The sequence below is a fragment of the Elephas maximus genome, chromosome 7 (genome assembly GCF_024166365.1).
Source record: "Elephas maximus indicus isolate mEleMax1 chromosome 7, mEleMax1 primary haplotype, whole genome shotgun sequence".
In the NCBI taxonomy this organism is placed as follows: Eukaryota; Metazoa; Chordata; class Mammalia; order Proboscidea; family Elephantidae; genus Elephas; species Elephas maximus.
Genome location: NC_064825.1, coordinates 106454654 through 106473558, shown reverse-complemented (window position 1 = coordinate 106473558; position 18905 = coordinate 106454654). Strand labels below are relative to the sequence as shown.

The window sequence follows — 18905 nt, the reverse complement described above, 5'->3', positions numbered from 1 at the left end:
CAATGCTGAGATGATGACTCAGGTGATAAGTTCTGACATGTCATAAAGCATCTCATTAATTGCATTCCAACCTCTGATTAAGATGGCAAAGAAGATGGTATTCCCCTAACCATGAAGGCTGACGAGGAAGACCAGGTTTCTGCCCTAATTAATTATGTATTTCCATCTACAGGGTTTGGACCACAGGTTCTTACTATTGCTCAGACCACAAAACAAGCTCTTACTTTCTGTCATGAATTTGAATTGTGTCCCCTAAAAATATGTGTATCACCTTGGTTAGTCCATGATTCCCAGTATTGTGTGGTTTTCCCCCATTTTGCAATTGATATAATTTTCCTGTGTGTTGTAAATCTTAATCTCTGCCTGTGGCTAACAAGGCAAGGTTAGATTATGTTAAAGAGGATTAGGCCAGGATGTAACATCCTTGCTTATGTCACATTCCTGATCCAATGTAAAGGGAGTTTCCCTAGGGTGTGGCCTGCATCACCTTTTATCTTACAAGAAATAAAAAGAAAGGGAAGCTAACAGAGAGTTGGGACCTCATATCACCAAGAAAGCAGCACCAGGAGTCCTTTGAACCCAGGTTTCCTGGGCAGAGAAGCTCCCAGTCCAAGGGAAGATTGATGACAAGGACCTTCCTCCAGAGCTGACAGAAAGACTTCCCCTACAGCTAATGCCCTGAATTTGGATTTCTAGTCTATTTTTTTTTAGACTGTGAGAGAATAAACTTCTGTTTGTTAAAAAAAAAAAAAAAGTGGGTTTAGTCATTTTCTTCTGCCTTTTCATATCACAGAAATAATATAATTCTTATTAGTAAAGTTTCATCAATATGAAATAAGTTTATTCTTTAGAGTGTAAAGAAATTTCATGAGTTGTGTGAATGATAACAATAAAGTCACACAGATTAAAAAATTACCATTTGTTCAATTACAGCATGTTAATTTGGCTTTCTATAAAGAAAATGTTAAGAAGAATATTAAGACCTTGAGTTAAACTTCTCTCAAAACCAGCTTTTCTGCTATGAGTCAAAAGAAAAGTTATACTGAGTATGACTAAGTCAATATTAGCGCATCTGGAAAGGCATCAAAGTCATAAACAGAAAGTGTTAATGATTATTAAAGAATTTAGTAGGATCAATCTTAAAAAATTACTGTAAAGTCATTTCCATAAATATAATTTTATGAGAAGAGGATAACTCTAGATATCTTAGGCCCAACACTGAAACACTAACAATAGAAAGGAGAGAAATAATTACAGCTATCATTTGTTGAGCTCTTGCTGTAAGAATGGAATTTTCTGCAGATTACTTTATATCTTTATAGCAATCCTCAAAACAATAAGTATCAGACCAAGATTCAGTCCCAGCTCTCCCTGATCCCAAAGTTTATGTTCTTTCCATCCTTCTATACTGCCTCCTATTACACTATGGCTTAGTTCTGCAACTGTCCCTTCCGCCATGATAAATAAAACAAAACACCATTCATGCAGTGTTGGGTATCCTCCCAGTCATCAATACCAGAGAAATATTATGAAGTGATAATCTGAAGTGACTTCCAGATTTAACAGCTAACAAAATAAACCTGAACTATTTATCTTCCCCTCATTATTTTATCCAAATATAAGCCCCCAAGGAGTTTAGTAGTTCAAATATTCTTGCTTTCTTTGCTATATTTCCCTTAAACCTTTCTTCCCATTGTTCTTACTTTGAGCAGGACTATCTTCTTCCATCAGGAAAATAAAAGCATACATCTACTTTGGAGGCTCTTGCTTGTGCCTGCAAGCATATATTTAATATTTCTATTCTTTTCTAAGAAGTAAGGGTTTTAAAAAAGTGGGTGGAAATCTGCATGTATCAGATTTTGCTGGTTATATAAAAATACCAAAGCAATAGAGAAGAACCAAAGGTTTTCTTTTTTTTTTTTTAATACGGGAGATATCACAGCATATTCTACCTTGATATTTTAGACACTTTCTCTTAAATATTCTGCAAATGATCTGATATTTTCTCTTACCTGCAGAATAGCAAATACAGGTTAGGTATACTATGAATAGCTTTTATTTAGGTCTTTTATATCCACTTACCCTGCTGTTAAAGAAACCCATAGGAGATGCCCAGAGGGGAATACTCTCCAATTTACTTCTGGTTCAAAATAGCAACATAATAACTTACTCAGTCGTAAAGAAGTAAATAGCGTTTCAGTAACATACCAAATCTTGACATTTGTTCAGTGAATAAAGTTCTTTGAATTCTGATTTAAAATGATGCCTTAGGGAAAAATACACTTTAAGATTGTAAAATAGATTGGAAAATACTAGACAAAATCTTATATCTTAGCTCTGACACTGGGTTAGCACTTAGCTTCTCTGAGACCCAGTGTCCTCACACCAGCAATGTTACCCAGCTTACATTGCAACAAATCAGTTAATATAGTAAAATCTAATAAAACCAAAAAACCCACCTCTGTCGAGTCAATTCTGACTCATAGAGACCCTATAGAACAGAGTAGAACAGCCCTTATAGAGTTTCCAAGGAGTGTCTGGGGAATTTGAACTGCCGACCTCATGGTTAGCATCTGTAGCACTTAACCACTATGCCACCAGGGTTTCCAAATGTTATAAGGTAAAATAGTAATAAATCAAGTGTTGAATCTAGCACAAGTGTGTATAGTCATCCATATTCATTATACTTCTAAACTATTCAAATTATAAAGTGTTTGAAGTAATTAAGGCACAGACTTTGAATTTATTGTAAGGAATACAATTCAAGTGGTAAAAAGTACAAAAATTTAATAGTTACATAGACGAGACATCAAATATTTAATGATCTGGAATACTTCGTAACTCATATATTTTGTGATCCCTGAATGCCAAATACTAATCTATAGTTTACTCAGATGAAATAACAATAACACAGTCAATAGAGATTATCACATTTGAGTAAACACTCCATTATGAAAGAGCAAACAAAAATAAACAAATACTAAAAAAGAATTAGGTGACTCTGCGACAAAGCAAGCAGAAGAAAATTAAGGAAATAGCTCATTAAAAAATTTTCCATTACTGTCACAGACACACATTCATACACATGCACTAAACACTAATAAAAAAAAAAAAAAAAACACTAATACACAACCCTAAATGCATAGGCACACATACTCACATGCACCCATGTTTCGATACAAAGAGAAGTGTTACCCTGGTAGACAAGCAGGACCAAGAGAATCCTTAATTTTCTACAATTCTCCAGATGCTTCAGATGGACAACCAAGCTGGAAGCAGCAACTCTAGTGAAAACTGAAGTCTGGAGCAGAGAAATAACTTGCATAACCTTCCATGTGTTTATTGAAAAGTCATTTTGAGAGATTACTGTGTGGCAGAGAAACACAACCAATAAACAAGGACAGACTATAAGGACTGTGAAGGCAAGCGAAGCCAAGACAAGGGATAAGGAAGGCGTGTGGGGATCAGGCGTATTTTTAAGAGGACGTAGTGTGAGGGTCTATGGTGAGGTGACACAGCAATCAAAAGCTGAATAAAATCATGCAACCTGACATTGAGAATTCCTTTCACTGTTCACTTTTAGAACGCATAGAGAACAGAGATTAGGACATCTGAGTAAAACCTTTACTATAAAATGAGTCAGCAACAACAACAAAAATACTAAAAGGAAATTTTTAGTAAGCAGAAGGTAATTAAAGAAATTTCTCACTAATAAACTCCGAATCTCCCCTAGAACACTTCCTTAAAAATCGCTTACAAACAACAAAGCACAAGCAAAGAGGAAAGTGAAAAGAAAAAAAAAAAAGTAACTTTGATAAAACCAAACCACAAAAGACCTCCATTAATGCCAGCTTAAGAATTTTAAGGTATTTATTTTTTTAAGGTGCCCACAGCAGCAGGCACAGGGTAAACAAAGAGGGAAGTATTAACAGGACCAGTTGGAACTGATTTGACAACAAATGGTTTGGCTTGGTTTTTAGTTAGTATTAACCCTGGAAACTTCATAACCGGACCCTGAAAGTAGAGAGCAATTTACTGAGTGGGGATCTCAGCAACATCAACCAGGGAAAATGGGAAAAGCATTCAGGATCCCAACTGCAGGTGGGTGACTACTTTTCCATCCTCGCCCAAACCCACAAGAAAGAATCACAAAAGGATTGCGGAGACTCAGATGGTGCTCTGGGTCATTGAGGATGTCAGAAGTAAGCACCACACAATTCCTTCAAAAAGGACAAGGCTTTACCAAGAGAGGAAAAAAAAAAAACTAAGAGGAGAATTTAAATCAAATAGGATGGAAAGACTGGAAAGGAACTTTTCAAAAAAGAGAAGGTGTGCTCTCGAAGATGTAGGTCTCAAAAAAGACAGCTACACCAATATATACTTTCCAACTGCAAAATATCACTTTGGCAGCCAAGACCTGTAGATCTATTGTTGTGTTGCTAGGTAGTATTGAGTTGGCTCGAACTCATAGATACCCTATGCAGAACTGAAGGAAACACTGCCCAGTCCTGCACTACCCTCACAAATGTTACTGTGCTAGTGCCCAATATTGCAGTCACTGTGTCAATCCATCTCGTTGTAGATCGATGGAATTCAGTAACCCAGAAGCCTCTCTCATGCTGTCTCCTTGTCACTATTTACTCCGTGAAAGTAATGCCTGCTCTGAAGATAAGATTAATTTATTTAACAGCTAGTTTTTAAAGTCAAGGCTATAGATTTTTAATATAAAGGTGGAAAATCCACCAGACATGGACCAGGTTGTCTACTTTGCTTATAAAGAAAATGGACAAAGTTGTGACACTGGTCAATAGTTCGGTCGAATGGTCAGGGACTTGGAAGGAATGTAATTGGAAAATTAGTGAAAGGGATGTCTGGGGAAGAGGTATATGAATAGATCTTTCTGAATGGGCCAAAAATATGAGGATACTTGAGTCCCATGTGAATACTCACCAGTGAGTGACCTTAGCAAAAGAAGGTTTTAATAGCCAAGTTAGTAGGATGATCTGTTCTGTGTATACCAGTTAGTTTCTTTGCCCGGCAGATCCTGTCATTGCCCAGTGGGTTCATGGACAGAGTGGTCATATTTGAAGTCATGGAGGTTAAGTTTGAGTGCAGAAACATGAATTTCCACTCTCCAAAGACAACCTGACTATGGCTACCGCTGAATGCACGATCTGCAAGCAGCAGAGATCAACACTGAGTACCCAGTATGATGCCATCCCCCTGAGTGATCAACCAGGTAGCTACCTGATGGCAGATTGATTACATTGGTCAGCTTCCATCATGGAAAAGACAATGTTGTTGTTATTGGGCTAGACGTTTCCTTTGGATATTATGGATTTGCTTTTCCTATACACAGTGTTTCTGCAAAACTACTATCCACAGAATTACAGAATGCCTAAATCTACCATGATAAGACTCCGCACAGCATTGCTTCTAATCTATAAATTAGAATATAAGATTAGAAAGGCCCTCTAGGACTGAAAAACTTTGATCTTGTACTCTGCCAGATCTCCGATATTCTAATGTTCTATCACATAGAATATTAATAGTTATCTCTGCGAAACGTCTCTACTCTTATAGCTTCTCATCCACCTGTTTGTAGTACAATTATGTGTATTAATATCTTATCTCTTATATTAAACTTTCAGGGACCTAACATCTAAAACCCATAGAACTTAGAAATCTAGAACCTTATAATTAAGATGAGAAATTGTTATTTTTATTAAACAATTACAAATTCTGACAGATGATTTGCTTTCACATTACTTCATAATATACATTTTCACGGGATTTGGAGAGGATTAAACAGATTATATTTCCAGAAGGAGGAAACTCTCAGGGAATTTAATTTATTAACCAATGACACATAGCTAATTAGCATCAGAGCTAGGAATATGTTCTCTATTATTAGATTTATTTTCCAATTCTCAGCCATAATCTTTTCCACTAAGGGATCAGTTTTCCAGAGGCCAAAGTAATTCATTTAATAATTTTTACCAAGTAGTTCATTATTCCAGAGCCATTCTCTTGTTATTGTGGAAAGTATGTATGTATGTATATATGTATGTATGTACGTACATACATACGTACGTACCTATCTATCTGTCTGTCTGTCTGTCTATCTATCTATCTATATTTTTCTGTCTATCATCTATCTGGAAACCCTGGTGGGATAGTGGTTAAGAGCTATGATTGCTAACCAAAGGGTCAGCAGTTCGAATCCACCAGGCACTCCTTGAAAGCTCTATGGGGCAGTTCTACTCTGTCCTATAGGGTCAGTATGAGTCGGAAATTACTCGACGGCACTGGGTTTGGTTTTTTTGGTTGGATCATTTATCTGCCTGCCTGCCTGCCTGCCTGCCTGCCATCATCTATCTATCTATCTATCTATCTATCTATCTATCTATCTATCTATCTATCTATCTATCTATCTATCTGTCTGTCTGTCTGTCTGTCTGTCTGTCTGTCTGTCTGTCTGTCTGTCTGTCTGTCTGTCTATCTATCTATCTATCATCTATCTATCATCTATCTATCTATCTATCTATCATCTATCTAATCTATCATCGATCTATCTATCATCTATCTGTCTGTCTAATCTATCTAATCTATCATCTACCTACCTATCTATCTATCATCTATCTAATCTATCTATATCATCTATCAATCTATCATGTATTTTTTTTTTTTTATTGTTGTTGTTACTATTCTGTCCCAAAAGAGGATTAGCAATTTTTGTCCTTGGTGCATCCCCTGTGGGCTACAAGACGAGCTCAAGACAAATGCTTAAGGATCCAAACACAATCATAGCATACTTTGAGTGAGCAGTTCAGTTCTACAGGTAGGAGGGAAAAAAGTCATCACATACAAAATATTTTAGAAGTTTGAAAATTTAATCTCCAACTAGAGTATATGTCTCGGTATTTAAATCTGAATTAGGTGATTCTAGATAATTCAGACTTGTATTAAAAACGGAATGTTTCCTGAGAACATAGAAAACAGAAAGGACCCCCTACATAAGTAAGTCAATAACAGTGGAAATCAGAAATTTGCTTTGATTTTCCTTATGGATGGTATCAGAATAGTAGAATTAAGTAGCTATATTTAAAAATTAAAACATGATTGTGAGGATGGCCCAGGACTGGGCAGTATTTTCTTCTGTCATACTTAGGGTCACTATGAGTCGAAATTGACTCTACAGCAACTAAAAACAGAAACAAATTGAAAAGTCTGGGAAATTATTAAATAGAAAGAAAATGAAATTTCAACCAGCATTCTGTTATATGCTTAATTTGTGAATATAATTTTTTTTTTTTCCTCATGGAGGGTACAAATTCTTTTAAAACATATTTTTCTCTAGAAGCCATTTTCGGTATATATACATTTTCCAATTTCATGCCTATTTAAGGTGGATGACTTTAACAACTAATTCAAAAATGTGAGAATGTTATTTTTGTATTACTTTAGGGGCTGATGATTCCAGAATAATGGCATGGCACCATGGGATTGCATATGGTCAAGTGGGATTAGAGAAATATGGAGTGAATCCTTGCTTGAATAGTAACTATCCGGGTGACCTTGGTCAAGTTTTATGTCTAGCTAGGCTTCGTTTCTTTCTCTCATCTATAAAACAGCACAAAATTATTTAGTGTGCAGGGTGCTATGTAGATTATATACATGTCATGGATTGAATTGTGTTCCCCCAAAATATGTGTCAACTTGGTTTGGCCATGATTCCCAACATTGTGTGGTTGTTCTCCATTTTGTGATTGCAATTTTTTGTTAAAGGAGGTTAGGTTAGGATTGTAATACCCTTACTAAGATCACATCCCTGACTCAATGTAAAAGGAGTTTCCCTGGAGTGTGGACTGTACCACCTTTTATCTTATAAGAGATAAAAGAATAGGGAAACAAGCAGAGAGGTAGGACCTTACACCACCAAGAAAGAAGCACCATGAGCAGAGGGAGTCCTTTGGATGGGGATTTCTGTGCCAAGAAAATCCTAGCCTAGGTGAAGATTGACAAGAAAGATCTTCCTTCAGAGCCAACAGAAAGAGAAACCCTCCCCTGGAGCTCATGTCCTGAATTTGAACTTCTAGCCTACTATACTGTGAGAAAATAAATTTCTCTATGTTAAAGCCATTCCCTTGTGGTATTTCTGTAACACCAGCACTACATAACTAAGACAGAATTTGAGACCCAGAAAGTGGTGTGCTGCTCCAACAGATAGCTACAATGTGGAACACGCTTTGAAGCTGTGAATGAATAGAAGACTAAGAAGGAAGTGAGGAGAACTGTTAACACCAGAGAAGGCTCAGGTGGTGATAAACAGCAACAGAGGACCAGCAGCAACAGTGAACTAGCAGCAAGAGAACCAGGAGACCATTGCCAGGCAGTGTTGGAGCTGACCCACAGATCAAGAGAGCTGAGTACCCATGCACAGGAGGCTTCCTGGTGGAGTGGGTTGCCTCCAAGTATTTATTGGTGAAGTTCTGAACTTTGGAACACTTGCCCCAGCAGGTAAGACGTGGGTGTGAGGCTCGAGAGCTGAGAGGTCAAGTAACACATCAAGCTGAGCTGGTCATACCACCAAGAAAGAAGCACCAGAAGCAGAGCACATTCTTTGGACCGGGGCTTCCTGTGCAGAGAAGCTTCTAGTCCAGGGGGAGACTGACAAGAAGGGCTTTCCTACAGAGCCAACAGAGAGAGGGTTTCTCCAGGAGCTAATGCCCTAAATTTGGACTTCTAGCCTACTAGACTGTGAGAAAATAAATTTCTTTGTTATAGTCATCCACTTGTAGTATTTCTGTTGCAGCAGCACTAGATAACTAAGACAATACAGTAATGCCTATAAAACTCCTAGCCCCTGGAATCCACTTAACAATACCTGGTAGCTGCTATCATGGCTTTCTTTCTTCTGAAGCCCAGTCTTTGTAGTACTGTTCTGATGGACACCTGGTACTTTGAGTTTTCTGACTTTATAACTGTATAAGAGTTGAGAAACTGATATATTTTTAGTCTTACTGATGGAACATGTTTTATTAAAAAAAAAGAAAAAGAAAAAAATTAGATTCTATGTTTTCAGGTTCCTAGCCACTATAGGGAGAACTGGTTGTGGAGTGGTTAAGAGCTCAGCTGTTAACCAAAAGTTTGGCATTTCAAATCCACCGGCCTTTCTTAGAAACCCTGTGGGAAAGTTCCACTCTGTCATGTAGAGTCTCTGTGAGTCAGAATTGACTCAATGGCAATGAGTTTGATATTTTGGTTTTAGCCTGTATAGGGAGCCCTGATGGTACAGTGGTTAAGAACTTGGCTGCTAAAAGTCATCAGTTCAAACCCACCAACAGCTCCTTGGAAAACCGTAGAGCAGTTCTACTCTCTCTTGTAGGGTTGCTATGAGTTGGAATTGATAGAAGGCAATATTTATTATTGGTTTGTTTTTTGGGTTAATGTCTATACCCTCTTAAATTGAAATCAACAAATCATGAACACAACCAACAATTTGTCATCTAGTTGACTCTGACTCACGGCAATGCCATGCGTGTCAGAGCAGCACTGTGTTCCATAAGGCTTCATTGGCTGATTTTTCAGAAGTAGATCACCAGGCCTTTCTTCTGAGGCACCTCTGAGTGAATTTTATCCTCTAAACTTTCGATTACCAGCCAGTGTTTTAACCATTTGTGTTGCTCGTGCACTGTGTCATAAACACTAACAGTTATGATTTTCCTAAAGACTAGCCAACAGAAATGCCTCTTTGAAGAAACTTTACTCTTCTATCAATTCTCCCTTTCCCTATAATAAAGTAGATCATTGCTTTAACAAGACCAGATTTGGTATAAAATATACTTTCATTCATTAAATCACGTTCTTGCTCTACAGACAAGAACGGGTCATCAAGGGTTGCCTAAAAATTACACCACCAAGAATATCCAGAGAATAACCAACAGACACTATTATTTTACTGACAAGCCCAAAGGCAGAATGCAGTAACAAAGATGGAAACTCTAAGGGGCAGTTTTACTATGTCTTAAAGGATCACTAGGGGTTAGAATCAACAGAGAGTAATGGATTTGGTTCTTGGTTTTTAGCCCCATCGTTGCCTAGGATATTATCATGCCCTTCTCAGGAACAAACAAGAAGATGTAATCGGGTGCACTTTGTTTCAGAGAGTATTGCAATTACCAATTGCCATCTAGTTGTCTAGTAGATTCCAACTCGAGGTGATCCCAAGTGTGTCAGAGTAGAAGTGTGCTCCACAAGATTTTCAAAGACTGATTTTTTACAGTAGATTGTCAGTTCTTTCTTCTGAGTTGCCTCTGGGTAGAACTGAACCACCGGAATTTCAGTTAGCAGCAAATATGTTAATTCTTTACCAGCAAGAGAATCCAATTTTATTTAGAACCTATAAATAACATCCAAAGTGTTAGTGCTGTCATCATGACAGGATCCATACAAGATTCATTTGGAGAACATCACTGAAGTCACATTGCTGGTCTTCACAGATGATTTTGAGCTATAAGTTTATCTCTTTTTACTATTTCTTGCAATCTGTATTTTTATTCTGGTGGGAAATATGGGACTGGTGTTACTAGTCATGATGGGTTCCTAACTCCACAACCTCATGTACTAATTCTGAGTGTGATATCATTCTTAGATGCCTGCTATTTTTCAGTTTTTGCCACAAAAAAGTTGGTTAACTTTCTGTCAGAGGATAAAGCCATTTCATTCCTTAGATGTGCAACAAAGCTGCTGCTGGTTGTTACTTTTGGAACCACAGAATGCTTGTCTTGGTGACAATGGCATATCACCAATATGTAGGAATCCCCAACATACTTCTGTATTTAGTCAATATGTCACCCACAGACTATGTGTCACTCATGACTGCTTCATATGTTGGTGGTATTTTGCATGCTACTTTACACATACTAGCAACTTGTAGCCTTACCTTCTGTGCATCCAATGAAATCACACAGGTCTTTTGTGGAATCCCTCCACTCCTTGCTATCTCCTGTTCTGACACGCTCATGAAGCAGCTTCTACTCTTCTACGCCATGGCTTATGTTGAGATATTCCTGCACATGTACGTCATTTTGAAGAAATGTGGTTGCTTGTGTGTTTCTGTGATGGTGGAAGCTATGCCCCTGGTACTCAAAAACCAACAGGGTCACTCATGGTGGATGTTTTTCAGCTGAGCTTCCAGGCTAAGACAGACTAAGAAAAAGGACCCGGGCAACTACTTATGAAAAGAATTAGCCAGTGAAAATCTTCTGAATAACTCCAGAACACTGTCTGATAGAGTGCTGGAAGATGAGACCTCAGATTGGAAGGAACTCAAAATATGACTGGGAAAGAGCTGTCTCCTCAAAGTACTGATATGGACAGACTCAAGCTTTTGGGACCTTCATTTGGTGATGCAGTAAGACTCAAAAGGAGAAGAAACAACTGCAAACATCCATTAATAGTCAGAGCCTAGAACGTAAGAAGTAGGAATCTAGGAAAACTGGAAATAATCAGAATGAAATGGAACACATAAAGATTGATATCCTAGGCATTAGTGAGCTGTAAGAGACTGGTACTGGTCATTTTGGACCAGACAATCATATTGTCTACCATGCCCGGAATGACAGCTTGAAGAAGAATGGCATTGCATTCATCTTCAAAAAGAGCATTTCAAGATCTAGCCTCAAATACAATCCTGTCAGTCATGGGATAATACCCATATGGCTACAAGGAAGACAAGCTAATATGACTACTACTCAAATTTACACACCAACCACTAAGGCTAAAGATGAAGAAATTGAAGATTTTTACCAACTCTGTAGTCTGACGGAACATACAATCAGGATGCAATGAAAATTACTGGTGATTGGAATTTGAAAGTTGAAAGTTGGAAACAAAGAAGAAGGATTGGTAGCTGGCGAATATGACCTTGGGGATAGAAACGATGCTAGAGATCACATAATAGAATTTTGCAAGACCAGTGACCTTTTTCATTGCAAATCCCTTCTTCCAACAGCAAAAAACTTGACAACACATATGGACCTCCCAAGATGAAACACACAGGAATTAAATCTACTACATCTGTGGAAAATGACAGTGGGAAAACTCGACATCATCAGTCAGAACAAGGCCAGGGACAGACTTCCGAACAGACTGGCAATTGTTCATATGCAAATTCAGGTAAAAGCTGAAGAAAATTACAACAAGTCCATGAGAGCCGAAGTATGATGTTGAGCATATCCCACCTTAGTTTAGAGACTATCTCAAGAATAGATTTGACACGTTGAGCACTGATGACCTAAGACCAGACAACCTATGGAATAACATCAAGGACATCATACATGAAGAAAGTAAGAGGTCGTTTGAAAGACAGGAAAGAAAGAAATAACCTAAATGGATGTCCAAACTTGCTCTTGAACTTCTAGTAGCTAAAGCAAATGGTAGAAATGATGAAGTAAAAGAGCTGAACAAGAGATTTCAAAAGGTGTCTCCAGAAGAGTAAAGTATTGTTACGCCATGTGCAAAGACCTGGAGTTAGGAAACTAAAAATGAAGAGTATGCTTGCCATTGGTCAAGTTAAAATAACTGAATAAAGAAAAAATAAAATCTTCGAGTTGCAATCTTGAAGGATTCTACAGAGAAAATATTAAAAGACACAGTAAGTATCAAAAGAAGATGGAATAAATATGTGGAGTCACTATACCAAATACAGTTGGTCAGTGTTCAACTATTTCAGGAGGTAGTATATGATCAAGAACTGATGGTAGTGAAGGAAGAGGGCCAAGCTGCACTGAAGTCATCGGCAAAAAACAAGTCATCATGAAATGATGGAATACCAATTGAGTTGTTTCAACAAACAGAAGCATCGCTGGACGTGCTCACTCTTTGACAAGAAATTTGGAAGTCAGCTACCTGGCCAACCAACTGGAAGAGATCCATTTTTAAGCCTATTTCAAAGAATGGTGATCCCAAGACATGTGGAAATTATTGAACATTATCATTATATAAACCTCAATTAAAACCTTGCTGAACAACATTCAAACGCAGCTGCAGTAGTACATCAACAGGGAGCTGCCAAAAATTCAAGCCATATTCAGATGTGGACACGGAACCAGGGTTATCATTGCTGATGTCAGACTGACCCTTACCAAAGCAGAGAACACCAGAAAGATGTTTAGCTGTGTTTTATTGAGTATACAAAGGCCTTCTACTGATTGGCTCATAACAAATTATAGATCACTTTGCAAAGAAAAGGAATTCCAGAAGCCTTAATTGTGCTCATGAGAAATCTGTGCATAAAACAAGAGGCAATCGTTTCAACAGAACAAGAGGCATGGTTTAATGTCAGGAAAGATATGCGTCAAGGTTGGATCCTTTCACCATACTTATTCAGTCTGTATGCTGAACAAATAATATGAGAAGCTGGACTATATGAAGAAGAACGGGGCATCAGGATTGGAGGAAGACTCATTAACAACCTGCGTTATGCAGATGACATAACCTTGCTTGCTGAAAGTGAAGAGGAACTTGAGGCACTTACTAGTGAAGATCAAAGACCACAGCCTTCAGTATGGATTACACCTCAACATAAAGAAAACAAAAATCCTCACAACTGGACCAACGAGCAACATCATGATAAACGGAGAAAAAATTGAAGTTGTCAAGGTTTTCATTTTACTTGGATTCACAATCAACAAATCAAAACTCAGGGAGAAATCAAAAGACCCATTGCATTGGGCAAATCTGCTGCCAAAGACCCTCTAAAGCGTTAAAAAGCAAAGATGTTGCGTCAAAGACTAAGGTGCACCTGATGCAAGGCATCGTATTTTCAATAGCCACATATGCATGCAAAAGTGGACGGTGAATTAGGAAGACAGAGGAATTGACATCTTTGAGTTGTGTTGTTAGTAAAAAATATTGATTATACCATGAAATGCCAAAAGAATGAGGAAATCTGTCTTGGGGAAGTACAACCAGAATGCTCCTTAGAAGCAAGAATAGTGACGCTAAGACTCACAAATTTTGGACATATTATCAGGAGGGATCAGTCCCTGGAGAAAGACACCATGCTTGGTAAAGCAGAGGGTTAGCTTTTGTTGCACATAAGGTTGCCATAAGTCTTGATGATATCCAGCAAAAACAACATGCAGAAGGCAGTTCTGTGGAGATACCACCAAGATGTAAAGCAGGGGATTGCAGATGTCCTCATAACCATCACAACCATTATGACCAAGATGAATGGCCTTCGACTGACATACATAGAACATGTTATCAGGAGGGATCAATCCCTGGATAAGGACATCATAGAGCGTAGAGTGTCAGTGAAAAAGAGAAAGGCCCTCAATGGGATGGATTGACACATCGGGTGCAATGATGGCTTCAAGCATAACATCCGTTGTGGGAATGGTGCACCATCAGGCAGTGTTTCATTCCGTTGGACATATGGTCGCTGTGAGTGGGATCTGACTCGATGGCACCTAATGTCAGTGACAATATACTAAATAAGTATGTTTTATTTATTCCATATCCCAATAGATATTTATAAGCAAGAGAACAAAATATACAATAATTTAAAAAAGGATTAAATACATATATGGGTGTGTATACATATATCAGAATTATTATGGGTATATGTGTATATATATATATGTATGTATATATATATGTATATATAAACATGCACACCTGCACATATACACGTGTTTCAGTATGAACATGTCAGAAGCAAATTGATGGCATAGTTTTTCTGTATGTGTTATAATAGTTATAAAAGATGAGGGTTGACTACGATTTTTATTTCAAAATTTTCAAGAAAAATAGAAAGACAGTAATAAACTGAAACAAAAATTTCATCTTTGTCGTATCTTCACATGGAGGCATAGTCCATGACTCCTGAGTTTTTTTCATTTTTAGTGCTAAAAATATACTTTATTGATAAACTGAATTCTCCCAAACACTTTTTTCACTGCTTCTTTTACATCTTTGTTCCTCAAACTGTAGATAATGGGATTTAGCATGGGTATCACAACAGTGTAAAATATTGACATTATCTTGTCATGATCCAAAGCAAAGCTAGAACTTGGTTGGACGTATGTGCAGAGGATTGTTGCATGATAAATTGACACTCCAGTTAGATGAGAGCCACAAGTGGAAAATACTTTTCCTCTCCCTTCAGCAGAACGCATTCCCAGAATGGCCAACAAAATGAAACCATAGGCGATAAGGACAATCAGGATAGTGAATATCTCAATACAACCTACAACGTAGATGAGTAGAAGCTGGTTGATATGAGTGTCAGAACAGGACATAGCAAGGAGAGGAGGAATTTCACAAAAGACTTGTCTGATTTCATTGGGTGCACAGAAGGAGAGGCTAAAAGTTGCTCCTGTTTGTAAAGTAGCATGTAAAATACCACCAACATATGAAGCAGTGATGAGTGGCACATAGACTCTGGGTGACATGGTAATTGAATAGAGAAGTGGGTTGTAGATTGCTACATAGCGATCATAAGCCATTGCAGCCAAAAGAAAGCATTCTGTGGTCCCAAAAGTAACACCAAGAAATATTTGTGTTGCATATCCAAGGAATGAAATGGCTTTACGCTTTGACATAAAATTTACTAACATATTTGGGGTAATCACTGAGGAATAGCAGGCATCCAAGAAAGATAACACACCCAGAAAATAGTACATGGGGGTGTGGAGCCGGGAATCCCCGATGACCAATATCACCAGTCCTAAATTTCCTATCAGAGTAAAGAGGTAGATTACTAGAAATAGAAAAAATAAGATGACCTGAAGACCACGATTTTCTGTAAAGCCCTTCAATACAAATGTGGTGACTTCTGTGTCATTTTTCATGTTGACACATCATGGACCAAACTTCAAAATATTCATGTAATCACAATTTGTATTTCTAAGACAGGCATGCACCATATTGTGACTCAAAGGAGTGTTAAGTCCATACTTATATCGGTTTTTCAAAAATGCATGATTTCTCAGCTGCGACACCTAAGACAACAAGACAATGAATAAAGAGTCACTACCATTCTCTGCAGAATCAAATGGAAGATAAAGACATTTAGTCATTGGTTAAAATCATGTCATTCCCAAATTAATTGGGCTAACTAGTTTTTTTATTAAATTATCTTATTCATTAAAAGACTTCTTTAAAATCATGTCATTTCCTAAATAAGTGGGTAAACTAGGTTATTTATTAAAGACAGTTATTTCTTCAAAGAAATTTCCTTCTCACATCAAATACTTGAGATAGTGTGTCAATGGACAGAGGATTAGAGTAGAACATTCTAGCTCTTTCAGCAATTGTTTAAAATTATTTGCTACAATCTTCTCACCTGTAAAATGAGGATATTAATGTTTATCTCCCATGACTGGGATAAACATTGAGAGAGAAAAATAACTTAATAAAATTTAATCTTTAAAGTAATGGAAAATATGAAATGTTTGGAATCGAGTTGGTACTATAGAGTAGCACTAACTGGTATTGAAATATTTAATGAGCTACTCTCTGAACATTCTCCACTTTCATTAGTCGTTCTTGGGTTTTGCAGAAGAGACTTTGTCAAGATGCTTTCTGGGGAAAAATTCACTATAACTGAATGAAAAAAGTGTATGATGGTTTATGTTTCATTCATATATCTTTCTTAAATTCAATATATTGTGTTTTCCTTTTTTGGCTACACATTTGACTATTTCTATTTTTGACAATCTATATGTTTTTCTGCTCCCTCAAGTGTTTCTGGTGAAAATATAAGAAATTATTGGAAAGATTAAAAAATAAAAAGAGAAGAGCAATCATGACATTCATGATTTCAAAGTATTTCTTATGAGGAAATTTCTTTCAAGTTTTTATTATTGTTTATGTGTTGATTGTGGACTCAGTGAAATAACAACTAAGTCAGTTAAGTAACTGTTATCTAGGTATTAAAGTAGTTCATAAAATATTTTAAAGAATCATTCAAGCAGATATAAGACAATATTTAAGATTAAAAAGAAAGAAAGTGATGAATTGTGAAAAGAATAAATTAGCTATTACCTAAATGACCCCATGGCTAAACAAATAAGGAGTCAAAGAGTTACCTGGTTGGAGGACATATATTATAAAGCTATTTTATTGCAATTCTTATTTTTACATATTCTCTCCAAGCTTCATCTCAAATTACTGTATCTACTGATTAGGAATTTTGAATCAGTCTTGTGGATACATGATCTGCTACAAACAATAATCTGTAAGCTATTTATATTTATAACCTAAATCAAGCTCCAGTTTTAGCACTTTGATCAGGATCTCTCAATAAGAGATAGTACTATTTAGATTAGAGTGATTAAAGGGGAACAAATCCAACTATCTATAGTATCCTCAGAAAAATAGTGTCAGAATTATCTAGAAAAATTGTCAGTATTTACAGAAAATATTTCTTTAGGAAGATAATACATTTTAGATTGAATTACCTTTACTGGAAATAAAAACTTAAGGCAAAACAGACTAGAAGTCATAAGCCAGTTAATTATCTTAATATATTTGAAAGACTATAGCACCAAAAAATGTTTATAAACATATCATTTTATTAAAAAGCTGTTTCACTGAATTAGAAATTCCTAAATAGGTTTCTTAGTTTGAGAACTGTCATGGGAGGGGCGAGAGGTGAACATGGGTATTGAGAAAGGGATATTGAGACAAAAGTATTCATGTAAATAAGATAAAAATATTCAATAGAAATCAAATACAAACATTGATAAATGAAATGAATTGATTACATTTTTAAAAATATTATTAGGAGTCTAAGGAAAAATGTGGTTTCTAATACAACTCTTGACATCAGTTCAACACTATACCTGAATTCACAATGGTACAAGGTAAATAACATAGGATTTAGAATCTGAAGATTCATGCTCATTGCTCAGTTCTTTGATTAGAAGCTGTGAGTGGCATTAGACTTTCCCTCTAAAGTTTACTCCTCCTTAAATTAGCAAAAAAGTTTAATGACGAAGCTATTCAGACACAATTTGGACGTGTATACACACACACATGCACACACACACACCAATTCCCTTTAAATATTTCAATTTTGGGTATAAATGAAACAGATAAATAAAATTGAAATTTTGTCATCAGATGTATTCATTTCAAAAATTCAATTTGGGTCAGAAAATTCACATTTTAATGAAAACACTGAAAAATATATGTACCCAGAAATTTAAGTACTTGTAATATCAATATGCACTGAAACATTATTTTGTTAGGATCAAACCAAATGAATCATATTATGATTAAAAAGTGCTCTAAAGGTGGATTTATTCATGTTCTTCTGCCTTTTCGTATCATAAAAAGGTACAATTTTTATTAGTAAAGTTTCATAAATATGAAATAAGCTTATTTTTTAGAGGGTAGGAATTTTGTGACTTGTGTGATCCAGTGGTAAGAATAAAAGTCACCCAGATTACAACAATAGATTTGTCACATTACATTGGGCTTAATTTAGCTTGCTATAAAGAAAACGGGAAAAGAAAAGAAAAGAAAAAAGAAAAGTTTAGGGTCTTGAGTTAAACTTGGAAAGCTTTTCTGCTGTATGTCAGAAGTTAGGGTGAGCATGACTAAGTCTATGTTAGCACATTTAGAAAGGAGTCAAAGTCATAAAGAGAAAGTGATTATGATTATTGAAGAATTTAAAGGGCTCGATTTTAAGAAATTAATGCAAAGTCACTTCCATAAACATCATTTTAAGAGAAAGAAGATAAGTCCAGATATCTTGGGCCCAACATTGAAAGACTTATAGTGCAAAGGAGAGAAATAATAACAGCTATCATTTCTTGTAAAAAGAGAACGGAATTTTCTGCACATTACTGTAGAGTGTGTTTATAGCAATCCTCACAACTAATCAGTAC

At 36.5% G+C, this 18905-nt stretch overlaps 1 protein-coding gene across 1 annotated transcript; it reads right to left on the bottom strand.

Moving 5' to 3' along the window:
• Positions 1-14915: 14915 nt before the first annotated feature.
• On the bottom strand, positions 14916-15860 carry LOC126080222 (olfactory receptor 5T2-like). The gene has a single exon (XM_049891486.1). The coding sequence runs from the start codon at positions 15858-15860 to the stop codon at positions 14916-14918; it is 945 nt and encodes a 314-aa protein (XP_049747443.1).
• Between the last annotated feature and the right edge of the window lie 3045 nt (positions 15861-18905).